The 20,373-nt window shown below is 42.2% G+C and overlaps 1 protein-coding gene across 22 annotated transcripts in view; it reads right to left on the bottom strand.

The window, feature by feature from the left end:
* The window catches only part of BAZ2B (bromodomain adjacent to zinc finger domain 2B), a 459,321-nt gene that overhangs the window by 202,291 nt on the left and 236,657 nt on the right, over positions 1-20,373 (bottom strand). For 20 of the 22 annotated variants that reach the window (XM_077447627.1, XM_077447614.1, XM_077447613.1 and 17 more), the window contains 2 exons: positions 16,018-16,114; positions 547-652 (listed from right to left, as the gene is read on the bottom strand). In XM_077447627.1, the coding sequence (XP_077303753.1) occupies positions 547-571 (25 nt within the window). In that variant the 5' untranslated portion in view covers positions 572-652; positions 16,018-16,114. The remainder of the gene's footprint in view (positions 1-546; positions 653-16,017; positions 16,115-20,373) is intronic. The other 2 variants (XM_077447620.1, XM_077447621.1) reach the window with 1 other exon arrangement.

The following is a 20,373-nucleotide window of genomic DNA, read 5'->3' as shown; positions in this document are numbered from 1 at the left end:
CTAGGGAGATTCACCCTCTCTATTTTGAAAGTAAAAGAAATTCGCACATTTTGGGTTGACATCAGAAGACTAATAGGTGGAAATCTTCCAATGGGAACACTAGTTCTGGTGAGACACCGGGATCCCCTCACTTTGGAAGGATTTCCTCTCACTTCCTGTTTTGGCTATGGGAAAGGACATGAAGGGAAATCTCCACCTTGGGACACAGAAGGCAAAAAAAACTGACAGGGGTTATCAAAAATAAAGTTTTCCCTTTAGTTACACTTTAAGACGCCATACACACTATTAGATTTTCTGCAAATTTTTGCATTCAGATTTACCAAAACCATATAATATGAGGTCAAACCTTAAGAGTTTCAATTTGTATGCAATCAGGCAGGCCCTTCCACTACATGGTTTTGGTAAATCTAAAGACAAAAATCTGCAGAAAATCTAATAGTCTGTATGGGACTTAAAACTTACATGAGATTTCAGTAATTGGGTTTAGGTGTGATTTCAAGCAGTATTAAACATCAAAAAACAAAAATGCATTTTATTTCAGCTTACCAATTCTTAGACGTGGTAGCTGCATTAGTTTTCTTTTTTCCTTAATTTTCACCTGTTGATCCAGCCAGTAAATCTTTTATTTTTCAACTTCCTTTAACAGACAAAACTGTGCAACAAAGGTGGCAGTTAGAGGTCTGACACAAACCATTTAATACTGACAGGTGCTTACAATGGTCAACGTTTATTCATTGTCGGTAACAACCCATGCAATTTATACATACAAAGAAACCAAAAGTTCAGAAATAAAGTTATGTGTAATAAAATGGAATGAAAAAGGATTGAACACGCTAAGTGAAATGTATTTAATACTTTGTTGATAATGACATTTTCAAGACGCCTCCTGTATGGAGAAACTAGTCGCTTGTGTTGCTCAGGTGTGATTTTGGCCCATTATTCCACACAAAAAGCATTCAAAACTTGAAGGTTCTGTGGACCTCTTCTATGAACTCTGACCTTTCGTTTTTTTCCATAGATTTTCTAATGGATTCAAGTCAGTTAATTGGCTGGGCCATTCTAGCAGCGTTATTTTCTTTCTTTGAAACAAGCCGAGAGTTTCCTTGGCTTTGTATTTGGGATCACTGTCTTGCTGAAATGTCCACCCTCCTTCCATCTTCATCATCCTGGTAGATGGCAGCTGATTTTTAAATTTTTCCATTCTTTCTTCCTTCGATGACATGAAATTTGCCAGTACCATATGCTGAAAAATAGCCCCACACCATGATGTTCCCACCTCCAAACTTCACTGTTGGTATGGGGGTGTTTTTGTGGTGATGTGCAGTGCCATTTGACCTCCAAACATGGTGTGTATTATGGCATTCAAAAAGTTCAATATTAGTCTCATCTGACCAAACTATATTCCCCCAGTATTTCACAGGCTTCTCTAAATGTTGAGCAGCAAACTTTAAACAAGCTACAATGTGCTTTTCTTCAGCAATGCAGTCATGTGTGGTGAGGGTGTATACAGGCCATGGTGGTTGAGTGCATTACTTATTCTTTTCTTTGAAACAACTGTATTTGCTAATAACAGGTCCTTCTGAAGCTCACCACAAGTGGTCATTGGCTCTTGGACAACTCTTCTAATAATTCTTTTTACTCCTGGCGCCCAAAAGTCATAAATCTTGCGAAGATCACATGGTGGTGGTCGGTTTATGGTGAAATTATGTTCTTTCCATTTCCGGATTGTGGCCCCAACAGTGCTCACTGGAACATTCTGAAGTTTCGAAATTCCTCTGTAGCCAATGCCATCAGTATGTTTTGTAACAAGAAGGTTGCAAAGGTCTTGAGAGAGCTCTTTGCTTTTACCCATCATGAGATGTTTCTTGTGTGACACCTCGGTAATGAGACACCTTTTTATAGGCCATCAGTTGAGACGGAACCAGTTGATCTTAATTTAAGAGACAGGATTGCTTTATAATTACTGATAGATTTCAGCTGGTTTCTTGGCTTTTCTTTTTTTTTTTTTGCAAAAAAAAAAAAAAAACAAAAAAAAAAAGGTTTCTTGGCTTTTCATGCCTTTTTGCACCTTCCTTTCTTTAATACTTTTTCCCTGTGTCATTCCATTTTATTACACATAACCTAATTTCTGAATTTATTTGTTTTGGTTTCTTTGTATGTATGGATTACATGGGTGATTACTAACATGTGGTGAAAATGTATTTTTAATAGGACCTTTATGAACAGATTTATCCAGAAAAATGGTGACTTTAAAATTATAAACGCAACACTTTTGTGTTTGCCCCTATTTATCATGAACTGAACTTAAAGATCTATGACTTTTCTTTGTACACAAAAGGCCTATTTCTCTCAAATATTCTTCACAAATCTGTCTAAATCTGTGTTGGTGAGCACTTCTCCTTTGCCGAGGTAATCTATCCACCTCACAGGTGTAGCATAACAAGATGCTGATTAGACAGCATGATTATTGCACAGGTGTACCTTAGGCTGGGCACAATAAAAGACCACTCTAAAATGTGCAGTCGTACTGTATTGGGGAGGTCGGGGGTCCGAAAGCCAGTCAGTATCTGGTGTGACCACCATTTGTGTCACGCAGTGCAGCACATCTCCATCGCATAAAGTTGATCAGGTTGTTTATTGTGGCCTGTGGAATGTTGGTCCATTCCCCTTCAATGGCTGTGTGAAGTTGCTGGATATTGGCAGAAACTGGAACACGCTGTTGTATACGCCGAGCCAGAGCATCCCAAACATGCTCAATGACTATGTGAGTATGCTGGCCATGTAAGAACTGGGATGTTTTCAGCTTCCAGGAATTGTGTACAGATTCTTGCAACAAGGGGCCGTGCATTATCATGCTGCAACATGAGGTGATAGTTGTGGATGAATGGCACCACAATGGGCCTCAAGATCTCGTCACGGTATCTCTGTGCATTCAAAATGCCATCAATAAAATGCACCTGTATGCCTGCCCATACCATGACCCGACCGCCACCATGGGCCACTCGATCCACCATGTTGACAACAGTAAACAGCTCATCTACACATCATACATGCTGTCTGCCATCTGCCCTGTACAGTGAAAACCAGGATTCATCCATGAAGGGAACACCTCTCCAAAGTGCCAGACGCCGTTGAATGTGACCATTTGCCCACTCAAGTCAGTAACGAAAACAAAATGCAGTCAGGTCGAGAATTCTTTGGTTATGCAAACCAATTGTTGCAGCAGCTGTCCGGGTGGCTGGTTTCAGACTTGAATATTGGAGGTGAAGATGTTGGATGTGGAGGTCCTGGGCTGGTGTGGTTACACGTGGTCTGCGGTTGTGAGGCCAGTTGGATGTGCTGCCAAATTCCCTGAAACGTCTTTGGAGAAGGGTTATGGTAGATAAATTAAGATTCAATTCAAGTGCAACAGCTCTGGGTGGACATTCCTGCAGTCAGCATGCCAATTGCACGCTTCCTAAAAACTTGTGACATCTGTGACATTGTGCTGTGTGATAAAACTGCACATTTTAGAGTGGCCTTTTATTGTGGCCAGCCTAAAGCACACCTGTGCAATAATCATGCTGTCTAATCGGCATCTGGATATGCCACACCTGTGAGGTGGATGGATTATCTCGGAAAAGGAGAAGTGCTCACCAACACAGATTTAGACAGATTTGTGAACAATATATGAGAGAAATAGGCCTTTTGTGTACATAGAAAAAAGCCATAGATCTTTGAGTTCAGCTCATGATAAATAGGGGCAAACACAAAAGTGTTGCGTTTATAATTTTGCTCAGTGTGTGTGTGTGTGTGTGTGTGTGTGTGTGTGTGTGTGTGTGTGTGTGTGTGTGTGTGTGTGTGTGTGTGTGTGTGTGTGTGTGTGTGTGTATATATATATATATATATATATATATATATATATATATATATATATATATATATATATATATATATATATATATATATATATATATATATATATATATATATATATATATATATATATATATATATATATATATATATATATATATGTCTTTTTTTCTCAGAGAATAGGTACAGGAACTCCCCCTGTCTAAGTCACTCCTTTTTTCCATCCCTACCCACCTCCAGGCACCATTCCTTGGTTCCACCCCTACCCACCTCCCAGTATTGCCCTACAGAACCAAGTATCATTTTGTGGTGCCAAATAATAATAAATAAAGGAATTTGATAATTATAACAAGAAAAGCAGTAAAATATATCCCTTCAGCCAGTAACAATAGAGCTCCCGCCAGCAACAATAGATCCCATAACACCAATGGACCACATGCCACAAAATCCACCCCTCCAGCAACAATAGACTCCCGGCAGCAACAACAGATCTCCCCACAGCCAGCAACAATAGACCCCTCCTTCAACAGTAGCTCTCTCCCAGCAACAACTGACCCCCCTTCAGCAATATAAGACCCACCCCCACCACAATAGGTCCACCACCAGCAACAATAGACTTCCTCAGCAACAATAGACCCCCCTGCAAAAATGGATCCCCTCAAGCTAGAATAGATCCCCTAGCAGTGAGCATCAATAGACCCTGCAGCACCTCTTGCAATAACATACAGTCAGTGGGGAAGGTGCCGGAACTGCATTCCCCTATGTTCCTACTGAAAAAAAGCCATATATATATATATTTTTTTTTTTTTTTTTTGGGGGGGGGGGAGTACTGACACAATGTTCAGCTGTTCCCTACATGTAAAAGGTCAGGACTTTCCGAATGCTCTGCAAACGCTGCATAGGAAGTAATGTAATATGCACTTCCATATATGTCGGGCATTGTGTCTCACTGTGGCACTGCAGCATTCGCCCCCTGGACATTTTCTTAAAGTGCTGGTGACAGGTCCACTTTAAAACGTATGAAAGAATCCTTTACAGATTTCTACAATTTTTTTAAATAAACAGGAAAAAGATTTAGTAGAACCAATCTTGAAATATTTTGATGTGTTTTAGTAAAACATATTATAAAACAGTTCAGCACATCCAGAACAAAATGTGGTCAAATACACTGTATTACAATCAATTCCTTGAAATCTGTTTATACAGTTTTCATATGAAGGAATAAAAATAGCTTTTCGCAAACTGCGGAGAATGATGCCCGGGGTAAAAGATTTCATACTGAAAGATAGTGCTTTGGATAGATCACATTTCTTACAGTCAATCTCTGGTATTGTTTCAAAGTGCATTGCTCTCTGAATTACTGACATAAAAACATCTACTTTTGTGGCAGAAATGAGATTGCTTCCACGCTACATGCTGAGGGTTTTCTATCTATGAATGTGTTTATGCATCAAGACAATGTAACTGCAAGATGTGAGTGTCTTGGCACAAAGCCATTCTTTTTTTAAGCTAAGTTTAGTATTAAAAAATAAATAAAAAATCAGCACAAGGGACGTTACTTACAATTAGCCCTTGTACACACAATCGGATTTTCCGACAACTTTGTCAGACGGTGTGTATGCAACAGTTTCGGACAAGATCCGTCGGACAAAATCCGACGGACAAAATCCGAAGGATTTGGTTGTCGGAATCTCCGACCGTGTGTACAAGGGCTTAGTTTGATGTGTCCCATGTGCTACCATCTCCTAACTTGCCCACACATGAACCGACTAAGTCCGTTCGAAAGTCCGTTCATGATGACGTAAGACAGGACTAAAAAAGGAAGTTCAATAGCCAGTAGCCAATAGCTGCCCTTGCATCGTATTTGGTCCGTCGGACCAGCATACAGAAAACGGTTTTCCCAATAGGAATTGAGTCCATCAGACAGATTTGAAACATGTTCTATTTCTAGGTCCATTGGAAATGATCAGATTAGCCCACACATGATCGTATTGTCCGAAAGGACTGATTCCGTCGGACCTAGTCTGCCGGAAAGTCCAGTCGTGTGTACATGGCATAAGGATTTACAACCACTTTAAGTGACTGTGAAATAAAACTGGGCTTTAACTGCAAGTAAAACTGCAGCCAGGGCTGTATTTTTGACAGAACTGTGTACATTTCAGGACTGGATGGACAGACATACATATTCTTTGCAGGTAAAACAGCGCTCATATATGTAGATTTAGGATAATCTAAGAAGAATTCACTTACTGTACATTTCAGTTATCTTATTTACATCTTTAGAATTATAGAATTAGACCGCATCAACTCATGCAACATATTAAAAAAACAAAATAATAACAAAAATCAAAAACAAAATAATATTTTTCTCTTCCTATTTGAGACTAAATCCCTTATATAAGCATAATATATATATATATATATATATATATATATATATATATATATATATATATATGTGTATATATATATATATATATATATATATATATATATATAATATATATTAAATCTATTATATGAAGCTATAAATTTGTCTTCTATTTAGCATCATAATAAATCAATAATGTCTAACAATGAGTATAATAAGGGGAGAGACACCATTTGCATTTGGAGGATTTAATCTGCTTTATCCCCTTCATGGCTAGAGGGCACAGAAAGCCCGCATACCCCTTATTCTGCTTACAGCAATGTTATAATTAAGACTAATTAAAAAGATGGCTTTATTGTCCCATTTTTTTTAACATAAGGCGCTTCTCCCTGGTGCCACTGCTAAGTAAAGGTTACGATGAGAGTGTTAAACTCGCTAAAGCCTGCAGTTGTTCCCCTAGATTTGGTGGCAAAGCTTCTTACTGACCACCAGTTACTGGAACCTGGTGAGAGTTCAATAATCCACTCCACTTAATGTATATTCTCCTAAAAGTATGTTATCTAAATCTGCTGGTGTTCTCAGTGTAATTATACAAGACACTATCAGGTTGATTTACTAAAACTGGATAGTGCAAAATCTGGTGCAGCTCTGCATAGAAACCAATCAGCTTCCAGGGTTTTTTTTTTTTTTGGTCAAACCTTGAGACTCCATTCACACAGGGGAAACTTTGGATCCGACTTCAAGTCGCCCCAAGTCACGCTACATGTAAAAATCAATGTACCGTAAGTGAATGAGAGCCATCTTAATGCACACTACTGAAGTCGCTCCAACTTCAGAAAAGGTTCCTGTACTACTTCAATCTGACTTCTAGGCGACTGGTACCCATTGATTTCAATGGAAGTCGCCTCCAAGTCGGATCTCCATCTATATTGAAGCGACAATGTCGCCTCTCTCACAGAATAATCAGCTCTCTAGCGGAGGAGCCTGAGAGAAGACGCCGGAGAGCAGGAGAAGACACCGGAGAGCGGGTGAAGAGGCTGAACAGAGCGGAGAAGTCGGAAGAAGACCCCCGAAGTCGGAAGAAGACCCCCGGGGCTGATTAATAAATTACTTTAAAAACCTGTGTTGTGTTTTTATTTAATTGATACTTTTTTTCCCCAGGTGAATGGGTAGGGGTATGATGTACCCCCTACTCATTCACATAGGATGGGGGGCCGGGATCTGGGGGCCCCCTTATTAAAGGGGGCTCCTGGTTTCCGATAAGCCCCTCGCCTGCAGATCCCAACAACCAATGGCCGGGGTTGTCGGGAAGAGACCCTTGTCCTCATCAACATGGGGACAAGGTGCTTTGGGGTGGGGAGCCACAGGGCGCCCCCCCTTCTCCAAAGCATCCACCCCCCATGTTGAGGGCATGTGGCCTGGTACGGTTCGGGGGGGGGGGGCGATTGCTCATCCCCACCCCCTTTCCTGACTGGCCAAGCTGCGTGCTTGGATAAGGGTCTGGTATGGATTTTGAGGGGACCCCCATGAATGATTTCGGCGTAGGGGGGTTCCCATTAATCCCAAAATCCATACCAGACCTGATATGCTCCTAGGCGGGGAACCCATGCCGGTTTTTTATATAAAATTTGGCGTGGAGTTCCCCCTCGAGAGCTGATTATACTCTGATTAGCCACGGCCAAAGTCGCCTGGCCTGGGGCGGCTTAAAGTCATACTGTAAGTCACCCCAAGTCGTGTTGAATTCACTCCAAGTCACGCTTTTATTCATACTCAAATTGTGTCCAAGTTGCCTCCTAAAGTCGCACTGGAAGTCATGTTGCCCCTGTGTGAATGGAGTCTAATTGAACAAGCTGAAGAAGTTAGAAGCTGATTGGCTACCATGCACAGCTGCACCAGATTTTGCACACTCTAGTTTTTAGTAAATCGACCCATATTGTATTGCTATTAAAGGAAAACCAACAATGCACATTATAGGGAACCTATCAAGTATTTTCAGACCCATGTGTACAAAGTCTTGTAATATTTACAAGGCCTAGATGAAGATTGGGGTACCTAGTAAAATGAGGAATGGCAAGCAAATGAGACATATTTCCTAGTGCCTATTATATGCCAATGTGCTAAATGTACCTACTCCTTGTAACAGGCTCTTTCACTCATTAAAGTGGTTCTGCACCTAAAAAAAAAAATTAAAGCCAGCAGCTACTAATATTGCAGCTGCTGACTTTTAATAAAATCACACTTACCTGTCCCAGGGTCCAGCGATGTCGGCGGCAGATGACGAGCGATCGCTCGTCTCGCTGCTGCCCCTGCCGCCATCCTCTGTCAGGGAATCGGGAAGTGAAACATTGCGGCTTCACTGCCCGGTTCACTACTGCGCATGCGCGAGTTGCGCTGCGCGTCTCTTCTGGTCCCCCGCTGTGTCCTGGGAACTGTGTGTTTCCCAGAACACAACGGGGGGGGGGGGCGGGGGGTCTGCGGCGGTCTGCCCGGAAGTGGGTGCAGATACCTGGATTATCCAGGTAACTGCACCCCCTCCCCCCTGAAAGGTGCCGATTGTGGCACCGGAGGGGGGGAGGGATCAGATTAGCGGAACTTCCCCTTTAGGGTGAAGAACCGCTTTAACCAGTTCCATCCAGTGGATGGTAGCATTCAACTGGAGAACAAATAACCTACCATGGACGCAGGTACTATCTAGGATGGAGATGCTTAGACTGTCTGAAAGAATCTATCACACCCTACATGATAGCATACATATTTTCAATGAGAAATGGAACTACTGGATTCAATCTGAACAGTCTCCAATTGAAAAAAGTATATACCTCGACTATCCTTTCTAACATTTAACTTGTGTAACCTTCCTTTTTTTTTTTTTTTATAATGTATAAACAAATTACATTGTTTCAAAATATACCACGCTGTATTACCTTGTGAAACTTCCTTTATTATACTGAAATTGTATGTTCAAATTTTTCAAATAAACTTTTGTAAACAAAATAAAAAGGTTTAACTAAATCCAATAACAAAATGGAATACTGTATAGAACAGCTTACCTGTCCCTATGTTTGGTGATTGTATTTTTTTTTTGTTTTTTTTTTAGCAACTACAGAAAATATGTTAATCTTGCCAGAAGTGCAAGACCTTGTGAGCTGAACTGAAGTCAAACACAATGGGGTTTATTTACTAAAGGAAAATCCACTTTGCACTGCAAAAGCACTTGAAACTAAAGTCGCTGTAGATCCGAGGGGGACATGCAAGGAAAATAAAAAACAGAATTTTAGCTTGCACATGATTGGATGATAAAATCAGCAGAGCTTCCACCCCTTTCAGATCTGCAGTGCAAAGTGGATTCACCTTTCGTAAATAACCCCCAATGCTATCTTTCTTATTTAAACTACTGATCTCAGCATCCCCTATGTAAGGCTAGGTTCACACTGATGCATTTTCTAGCGTGTTTGCAGATTTGCAGAAATGCACTACAATTCAATAAGCCTTACTTCATATGAATCCTGTTCACAAATGTGCAGTTTCCTGCAATGCATGTTTTGGAAAGGTGTACAGCAAGGAGCATTTTTTGGCTCCATAAACGTCAATGAAATGACATCGAAAAAACAAATACATGCATGTTTTGCGCATTTTGCTGTATGACAATACAGGCATACCCCACTTTTAAGTACACAATGGGGTTTATTTACTAAAGCTGAAAAGTGCAAAATCAGGCTCACTTCTGCATAGAAACCAATGAGCTTCTAACCCCAGCTTGTTCAATTAAGCTTTGGTAATAAAACCTGGAAGCTCATTGGTTTCTATGCAGAAGTGAACCTGATTTTGCACTTTTCAGCTTTAGTAAATAAACCCCATTGTGTACTTAAAAGTGGGGTATGCCTGTAGATTCATTTGCCAAGTGTACAGTCTGATTGCCTTTAGTAAATCAACACCATAGCTAACCATTGGTTAAAGAAAAAACACATTAAAAAACACATAAAAACATGCATATAAATAGCAAATCAACCGCACATGCATAGATGTGAACCTAATGGAGTTGAAAGGCAGATATATTTGAAGCCGAAAGAGGCTTATAACCATGGTTCTCTCCATAGATGCAGTAGAGTTACTGAGTGTAGCCAGAAATGGACAGGAAGTGTGTTATTTGCAGCATTAGCCAGTAAAAAAAAAGAAGAAAAAAGCCCCCCCAAAAAAAGTAAAGTGAATGCAGCCAGCACATCCAAGGGATGGTAAGCTGCAAGATATTACATTTTTGTTTTTGGGTCAAGATATGTTTGAGGCAGGGCAGAGTTGGACTAAATAAAGATTGTGGTATCTAGTGATATGCAGAATGATATTCCCTGGCTAAGCAAGGACAGAGTTGATCTAAGGACAGACAATCAAGCCTCTTTATGAAACCTTTTTAAGGAAGTTAGCAAAACGGACTGATTTCATAAGACAATGACTTGTTTGCAAACGTAACCACTGTGGAGCACAAGATAACAGACCTCTGCAAATATCATAAATTCTGCCAAAGTGCAGAAACATTCTCTAAATAAGTCTGTTTGGTCTACATTTATAGCTCCAAAGGAAACCTAGCTATGTAGTGATGATACCGTATATACTCGAGTATAGGCCGACCCGAATATAAGCCGAGGCCCCCAATTTACCCCCAAAAAAACTGGCAAACTTATTGACTCGTGTATAAGCCGAGGGTGAGACATGCCTGTCCATCCCTGTGTGTGTGTCCGTCCATCCCTGTGTGTCCGTCCATCCCTGTGTGTCCGTCCATCCCTGTGTGTCCGTCCATCCATCCCTGTGTGTGTGTGTGTCCATCCATCCATCCATCCCTGTGTGTGTGTGTCTCCATCCATCCATCCATCCATCCCTGTGTGTGTGTGTCTCCATCCATCCATCCCTGTGTGTGTGTGTCTCCATCCATCCATCCATCCCTGTGTGTGTGTGTATCCATCCATCCCTGTGTGTGTGTGTGTCTCCATCCATCCATCCGTGTGTGTGTGTCTCCATCCATCCGTGTGTGTGTGTGTGTGTGTGTGTGTGTGTGTGTGTGTGTGTGTGTGTCCAGCCTACCTGTGTCCCGAGCCTTTGTCCCGAGCCTCCGTCCCGTGCCTTGCCTCCTTGCCTCCGTCCCGTGCCGTGCCTTGCCTCCGTCCCGTGTCGTGCCTTGCCTTGCCTCCGTCCCGTCCCGTCCCGTGCCGTGCCTTGCCTTGCCTCCGTCCCGTGCCCTCTTCGTCGGCGCCTCGGCGGCCATTGTAAAATTCAAAAGCCGCGCCTCCTCCTTCGCCTGTGATAGGCGGAACACTGAATTTCCCAGCAGCCTGTGTTCCGCCTATCACGGACATCGTATCATCCTCGTCCGTAGTACGAGGATGAGACGATGCCCGTGATAGGCGGAACACAGGCTGCTGGGAAATTCAGTGTTCCGCCTATCACAGGCGAAGGCGGAGCCGGAGGCGCGGCTTTTGAATTATAGAATGGCCGCTGTCTGTCTGCTCGACACGCTGATCGAGCGGGCAGACAGCGATGACTCGAGTATAAGCCGAGGGGGGCACTTTCAGCCTCAAAAAAGAGGCTGAAAATCTCGGCTTATACTCGAGTATATACGGTAATTTAAAGGTCTCTGCCCCTAAACATTGGGGGTGGGGGGGTTCACTAAAACAGGGGCACAAAGAATCTGGTGCAGCTGTGTATAGTAACCAATCAGCTTCCAAGTTTTATTGTCAAAACGTAATTAAACAAGCTGAAGTTAGAAGCTGATTGGTTACTATGCATAGATGCACCGGATTCTGTGTGCTCCAGTTTTAGTAGATCTCCCAATGCATAGGACACACTGGGACATTACTGGTTTTATGTTGTTGCCATGTTTCTTTTACATGTGTGCCAACAATACAGTTTGGATTTGGAAGTGGTTATTAGCCCTACTGGATTTTGGACCTTTGAGGTGAAGAAAAGAGTAAGGGTGAAACTTTCCAGTGTAAGGTTAGTCTAGGGCGGCCTTGGATTTAGCAGGCCTACTTAGCCCTTATTACAACTAGTGTGGATATGCTTTTAGTAGGAGCTAACTGCCTTGACGGAATCCCGGGGAAGAACCAGGCTACTCTGGCTTGGAAAGAGATTGTGATGACGGCCCTGTGAGTACAAAGTTCATATTTTGCACAGCTGGACACATGAGAAAAACAGTGTAATACTTGCAAGAAAGACTAGGATATATTTTTATGCATTGTATTTTTGTGAACATATATATTAAAGCTGAAGTTAAAGTATAAACTAAAGGCAACATGTTTTCTTTAGTTTTGGATAGAGTGGAGAAGGATTAGAATCCCTGTCACTTTTTATTGCTGTCTGCTCCCGTTAGGGAGATTCATCCTCTCCATTTGTCCTGTTTACCTCTATTACTGAAAGTGAAAGTAAAAGAAAATCCCAAATCTTGGGATGCCCTCAGAAAAGTATTAGAGGGGAAATCTTCCAATGGGGACACTGGTTTTGGTGGCCTGGTGGTCCCCAAGGGATTCCCTTAAATGATAGGGATTTCCTCACACTTCCTGTTTTGGCTGTAAGAGAGGAAGTGAAGGTAAATCCCCAATGGGTCACAGATGGCAAAAAATAAGTCAACAGGTGTTATAACCCTCCCTTACGCTATCTAAAATGAAAAAAATTTTTTGCCTATAGTTCTACCTTAAAGTGGTTGTAACCCCTTTACAACCACTTTCACCTACAGGTAAGCCTAGATTAAGGCTTACCTGTAGTTGCTGGTAATATCTACATGGTTTAGGAGATATTTACAATTCCCCATACGATGAGTTGTTCTGCGCATGCACCGATGTATTCGGCGCATGCGCACTTTAGAAAGGGCACGCCGTGAGGTTTCTAGCTGGGGTTATGCCGTGACTGGTGGCTACCGCGCGGGAGTGACGTCACGCGACTCCAGCCAGTCACAGAGTTCCCGGCCCCGGAAGGAAGAGGGGCTAAGATGGACGCTTCCAGCCAGCGGGGACATCGGGGACATCGCAGGCTTCTGTGTCAGGTAAGTGACACATAATGGGCTACTGTGCGATGCATAGTAGCCCATTATGCTTTACCTTTGTAGGGAAACAAAGAGGAAGTAAAACCCATCAGGGTTTACTCCCTCTTTAAGGTTTGGCAATTTTTATGTAGTTACATTGATCCAGCTTGGACCAATGTTAGTATGTATGTGCCATGCCTATATATATAGGAAGCTGGAAATAACTGTATTATGCACTGCTACTATATTGATTTCCACAAAAAATTATGCTGAGTGGCTGCCCTGCAGCTTACTGAAAACAGAAGATCACTCACTCAGCATGGGTGAACAATTTCCGACCTCTTAATTAGTCTATAGTGTTTTCTGATTGGACAAGATGGAGATTGTCCCCGCCCTGCCTCTCAATCAGAGACCGCTTTGCATCCAGTAAATGTTTAGTATTTACTGAATGTGCCTGAGCTACCTGAGCAGCCCTCTGTGTTCGCATATACAAATGCATTTGTATCAGTTTACTATGAGTAGAATTGGCATGAGTCAATGTTATTTGTTATAGAAAGCTCAGGTCTAAACCTAGTGACACTAGCTTCAGAAAGGCATCAGGAGAGCTGGGAATGATCCTGTAATGATTTTGTCAACAGCGCTCTTATCAAGGCTAATTTCTCCATAAGCAATATAAGCCGCAGCATATGGCGGCATGCCTTCCAGTGGCAACATACAGCCACCCACATATCATGTTGCTGACTCTCCAGAACACATTCCTGTATTTGATAAAAAGTCTTAGATTGCCACAACTTCCTCGTGCCCTTATTGTCCCTGCACTGCTTGTGCCTGTTGTATTGCATGCCTACAGTTCACCCATCATGAGTCTGTATAATTACCTGCTCTGTGCAATGGTTTTGCACAGAGCAGCCCTGCACCCCCTCTTCTCAGATCCCACCGGTGATCAGGACCCCCCCCCCTTCTGAGTGCCCCTATAGCAAGTTGCTTGAAATGGGGCACTCAAGTATGCTCACTCCTGAGCCCCGATCTGTGCTACCACTTTTCCCATCCCTTGTAGACAATGGATCTCAGTGTATTGAGGCCAATTGGCAAACTGTCTCTTTCAGACTCTCAGCCTCCAGCCACGCCATGTGACTATTTATATAAAATAATGCTGCAAAAAATATAATGTTGCACCTTTAATCAACTGTTATTATCAATCAAAAATATAATTTATCAATGTCAACAATCAATTAAAACCAATCATTTCATTAATTTGTATTATGGATGGTTCTCTGGCACGCTAACAGATATTTGCTTGAGTGCTCAGAAGTTGGTGACATAATTCTGCCATGGCCAAACAATGTGAAATAATCCCCCCTAATCCATGCAGGTCATCTGACACATGTATTTTAATGTTGTTTTTTTTTTTTGGAAGCATGTGTTTAGCGCTCAAGGCTCTAATTGGCTTCAAAAAAAGGGTGGGCTCGGGGCGCAGTGCTCTGTGCTCACCCAGTTATGTGACAATAGTGAATAAATAAGCGCTATTGTCTTTCTGCTTCTCCTCCTGGCCAATCAGGAAGCGTGTCTTAAGACCCGATTGGCTGAGAGGAGAAGCGACCGTATTGGCTGGGAACAGGGGGGCAGGCAGGAGGAAAACCGATGAAGCTGCCCACGACCTTGAGGGGGTAAAGCCCCATTCACATCTGAGCATTTTGTAGCTTGAAGCCTGAAGCTACAAAACGCTGGAGGGGAAAAAATCAATTATTCTCTATGGAGATGGTTCACATCTCCACTCCAAAACATCTGAAACCAGCAGCTACAAAACACCTGAAGCTCAAATAAGTTCTAGAACCTTTTTTTTTAGGCAGATTTGGGCATTTTTCATCTTTTTACATTGGTGACATTTTGCCCTGCACAAAATCGTGGCAAAACGCTTTAAAAACACTGCAAAATCACGATAAAAACACTACGAAATCATGATAAAAACACTGCAAAATCACAATAAAAACACTGCAAAATCACAATAAAAACACTGCAAAATTGCGGTAAAATTGCCTGAAAACGCTACGCTCAGGTGTGAATTGGGCCTAAGTGCGGGGCTGATGGGTGGACGGGCAAGTGAAAGGTGGGGTTGCTCACCAATCGGGCGAGCGACGGGGGAGGGGGTTAGTGTGTTCACCAATTGACTGAGCGAAGGGGGGGGGGGAGAGGGGGAATTGACCAACCGACCGAACGAACAAACTAGGTATATAAAATAATGCAACATGCAGGTCATCTGACGCATGAATTTCAATGTTTTTTTTTTTTAAACCCGTGATTAGAGCCTGAGGCTCTAATTGGCTTAAAAAAAGGATAGGCTTGGGGCGCATTGCTCTGAGCTCACCCATTTATGTGACAAGAGTGAATTAATAAGCAATATTGTCTTTCTGTGTCTCCTCCTGGCCAATCAGGAAAGTGTTGAAAGACCTGGGGGGGGGGGGGGGGAGTAGGGAGGGTGGTTTGTTTGATGCCCCCCCCCAAACAAAAATAGAGCACCAGCCGCCACTGCAATCCAAATTGGTTAACGCTTTCTAAATCAGTTAACGTCTGATCTCTGGTTTGAGACATGTATTCAGTTTGATTGGTCGCATTAAATGACTGAATGGCGTGGACCCACCATAGGACTAGTAACCTAACTAGGGTAGGAGAGGGAATATTACAAGACAACTGGCCTTGGGGGCAAGAAGTATAAATCTGGCATTGCATGTTATAAATAAAGTTTCACTTTCACGGTTAATAAAAAAAAAAGAGATAGGATAATTACCTGATGATGATAATCCTACATGAGCACTTGTACATGGATCAGGCAACACCACCCTTCAAATAGATCTTGTTCACTGGGTTGGGGCTTTATCCCCTCTCTAAGACAGAAGAGGTAAAGGAGATGAGTATTCCTGTAGGGCAGATCCAGTTAAGCTTACACATGTATACATTTATCAACTTCCTGAAACATTAAAGACAATCCTATGCGTTTATTAGGTATGCGATTATTTGCATAACACAGCCGTACTGTACATATGTTGCACAATTAGCCACGACATACTTGTGTGACTGCTTTTAGTATCACACCAGGCGAGATTAAAATGCTTTGAACAAACTTCCTAATTTTTCTCACTGTATACCAACTGTTAAAAGGTAAAAATTATGGTTTGGGAACCGAAACTTGTTTTAACCACTGACGCCTGCGAGCAGATTGCTCAACAAACACTACAAATGGCACTTATAAGAACACTTCAAAAACAGGAGAACTTGGCATTTAAATGGACCCGGCGGACACATCCAACCTGCTGTATAACTGGAGATTTCATCTTCTGTATATGGCTACCCCTATAGATACAGCCCTACGCTTACTGATATTTTTTTCACTTTCAAAAATTTCCAACAGATTACAGTACTGTATAAAAAAATGACACACCCCCTTTGTCCCTAGTGGTCTGTTCAGTGCCCTGCATGCACTTTTATATTATAAATACTGTTTTTTCTGCCTGGAATTTGGAGATTGTCCATAGCAACCAAAAACTGTCCCTTTATGTCAAAAGTGATTTTAGACCAACTAGAAAACAGCGATAATAAATTATAATCACTTGCAGAATTGAGCGATAGCGATTTGTGGGGAAATTCGTCATCAAACACTAAATCTAATGACAGCGACAATTCTGCAAATGAGCAAATTTCAGTGTTTTTGGATTTGATTACATTATTGAATAATTTTTATTATTATTTATTATGTTATACACTTTATCATTCCCGGGATGTCTGCTTTCAGCATCTAAAATCAGAACTAATCATACCGCCAGGGAGGTTAATGTCAAGAAGCCGGCCCTATGTAAAACACAAAACTGTGCTGAGAGCCCGTGCCCTGAGTGGGGGCTGCAGCATTCTGAAGGTTTTTTTTTATCTTCATGAATAGAATACATGAAGGTAAGAAAAATCCTTCAGCCTTTAGAATCACTTTAATGACCCTTTCACTTTTTGACAACTTGCTTTGACTTACTCACATGCAGCTTCGTATCTGACTGCATTAAATAGGCTATTCACAGCATAGAAGAAAATGTCATAGCCCAAAAGGTATGGAACTGGCTAATACAGCATACACATGACTGGACTTTTCGACAGCAAAGGTCCGACGGAACGAATCCGTTGGACAATTCGATCGTGTGTGTGGTCCATCAGACCTTTGCTGTCCAAATATCTGATGGACTTTAGAAATAGAACATGTTTCAAATTTTTCCGCCGAAACTCCGCCGGACCCAGTTCCTATGGAGAAATCTGCTCGTCTGTATGCTAGTCCGACGGACGAAAACCGACGCTAGGACAGCTATTGGCTACTGGCTATGAACTTCCTTATTCTAGTCTGGTTGTACATCATCACGTTCAAATCCGTCGGATTTTTTTGTGATTGTGTGTGGCCAAGTCCGTTCATTCGAAAGTCAGTCGGAACTTCACAGAAAGTCCGTCGGGAAGACCATTGGACCTAGTTTGCCGAAAAGTTTGGTCGTGTGTACGCGACATTAGGTTTATAATCTACTTATATAAATATAAAATATCTATGCACATTAAAATGTAAAATTATTATTTTTTGGTCTGCAGCATAATAGAGAAAGCATATACAAAAAAAACTATAAATTTCCTTTAACAAACTTAGGCCTCATGTACACTGCTGCTAAACAGACATTTAAGCCCCGTACACACAATCAGAAATCCCGCTAGCAAAAGTCTGATGAGAGCTTTTGGTCGGATATGCCGATCGTGTGTACGCTCCATTGGACTTTACGCCAGCAAAAGATTGAGAGCAGGTTCTCTATTTTTCAGTCGGAAAAAGTTCTGACCGGAAATTCCAATCACCTGTAGCAATTCTGATGCACAAAATTCCTACGCATGCTCGGAAAACAATTTGACGCATGCTTGGAAGCATTGAACTTTTCTCGGCTCGTCGTAATGTTGTACGTCACCATGTTCTTGATGGTTTGTGTGACCGTGTGTATGCAAGCCAAGCTTGAGCGGAATTCCATGGGAAAAACCATCCAAGATTTTTCGAAAAAAACTCTGATTGTGTGTACGCGGCATTAGGAGCAATTGGGCATTTTTTCAGCTGCCCCTGAACTCTCCTCTATGTTATCTTATCAGTACATTTACACAGTAGTCATTTCTAGGCAGTTTAGTTTAGCAGCATATTTTAGAAAGCAAAGAAATACATTCAGGATGGATGTTCAGAGGCATTTGAAATGCCAAATGCTTGTAACAGCTTGTAAACGCGGTAACTCTCATTCAGCCGCGTTACAGGTGTTTTTAATGGAGATACCGTATTTTCCGGCGTATAAGACGACCTTTTGCATGTAAAAAAATTGGCCAAAAAGCAGGGGTCGTCTTATACGCCGGGTCAGCCCCTCGGATGCCGGCTGGGTGTTCGGTAATACTGTATGTAGCTTCGGCTACATACAGTATATACCGCTGAGCCAATCCTGGTGAGCGATGTATTCAAATGAATACAAAGCCTGCTCGGATTGGAGTAACGACTTCTGCCAATCCGAGCAGGCTACTCTGTAGCCTGCTCGGATTGGCTTGGAGAGTCAGAGCGGCGCGGGCTGATGATGTTACAGCCTCTGCCAATCCAAGCAGGCTTTGTATTCATTAATAGAATACATCGCTCGCCGTGATTGGCTCCACCAAATGCAGGAAGAAGGAAGAAATATGAAGCCTCGGAAGCCTCGAAAGCCGGGTCGTCTTATACGGTAAGTACACTTTTAAAACGTTTTTTGTCCTGTAAGATTAGGGGGTCGTCTTATATGCCGGGTCGCCTTATACACCGGCAAATACGGTACATTTTTGACTATTTGAAAAAAATAAAAAAAAGCCTCTAAGCGCAAACGCGGCTAAACGTGGCACGTAAATGTGGCAAAACAAATGTTTTTAAAGTGGTTGTAAACCCTTAAAAAACCAAAAACCTGCAAGACAAAGGCATAATGAGCTAGTATGCATAGCATGCTAGCTCATTATGAATTACTTACCTGAGACCGAAGCCCCTGCAGCAGTCCTTGTTCACTGCTCTGGCGGCCGACATCTCTCCGCGGGGGCTACTTCCGGGTATCACGGCTCCGGCGCTATGATTGGCACGAGCTGCGATAACGTCACTCCCGTGCATGCGTGCGGGAGCTGCCAGTAACGGCACAGTACAACTGAAGCAACGGCACGTACTTGTCATTGCTTTAATTTGCTTAAGTGCGCATGTGCCAATGACGTTGGCAAATACAGGGATATCTTCTGAACTGTGCAGGTTTAGGAGATATTCAGTGTAGCTACAGGTAAGCCTTATTATAGGCTTTCCTGTAGTATAAAGTGGTTGTAAAGGGTTTACAACCACTTTAAAAATCGGTTACTATCTGTCAAGTTAAATCATTCAGGAGAGGTTTTAAAACGTCCCGTGTACATTAAGCCTAAGTACAGTCTGATTTTGGTGCAGTTGCAATGTTTTAGCATGTAAAAGTATTTAAGTGCAATGCTTTAAACTTGTGCAATGAATTGCGTAGCTTACACCATAGGGAGCCATTTGTTCCATCTGCTTAGGAATTGATCGCTACTCTTATGCCACGTAGACACAACCGGACTTTCTGGCAGACTAAGTCTGATTGGGTCGGACAATCCGATCGTGTGTGGGCTAATCCGATCGTTTTTCATTAAGAAAAATCAGACGGATCTAGAAATAGAACATGTTTCAAATCTGTCCGACGGACTCAATTCCTATTGGGAAAGCCATTCGTCTGTATGCTGGTCTGACAGGCCAAATATGACGCAAGGGAAGCTATTGGCTACTCGCTATTGAACTTCCTTTTTTAGTCTCGTCTTACGTCATCACGTTCAAAACGAATGGACTTTCAAACGGACTTAGTCCATTCGTGTGTGGCCAAGTCCGTTTGTTCGGAATTCCGTCGGAACTCCGCTGAAAAGTCAGTCGGGTAGACCGTCGGACCTAGTCAGCCGGAAAGCCCGGTCATGTGTACACGGCATAAGTGATTTATCAATAGTGATTTTACAAATATGTTTGGAAAGGTCTCCCATTTATATAATCCCCAAGACTACCTCTACAGCTGCTTGCACACTTCGCACCCCACCTGAAAAGACT

This window comes from Lithobates pipiens, unplaced genomic scaffold (assembly GCF_037356315.1).
Source record: "Lithobates pipiens isolate NorthernLeopardFrog02 unplaced genomic scaffold, aLitPip1_a1.2 Scaffold_22, whole genome shotgun sequence".
Taxonomy (NCBI): domain Eukaryota; kingdom Metazoa; phylum Chordata; class Amphibia; order Anura; family Ranidae; genus Lithobates; species Lithobates pipiens.
The sequence above is the reverse complement of the archived record's forward strand: the minus strand, read 5'-3'. Positions and strand labels throughout refer to the sequence as shown.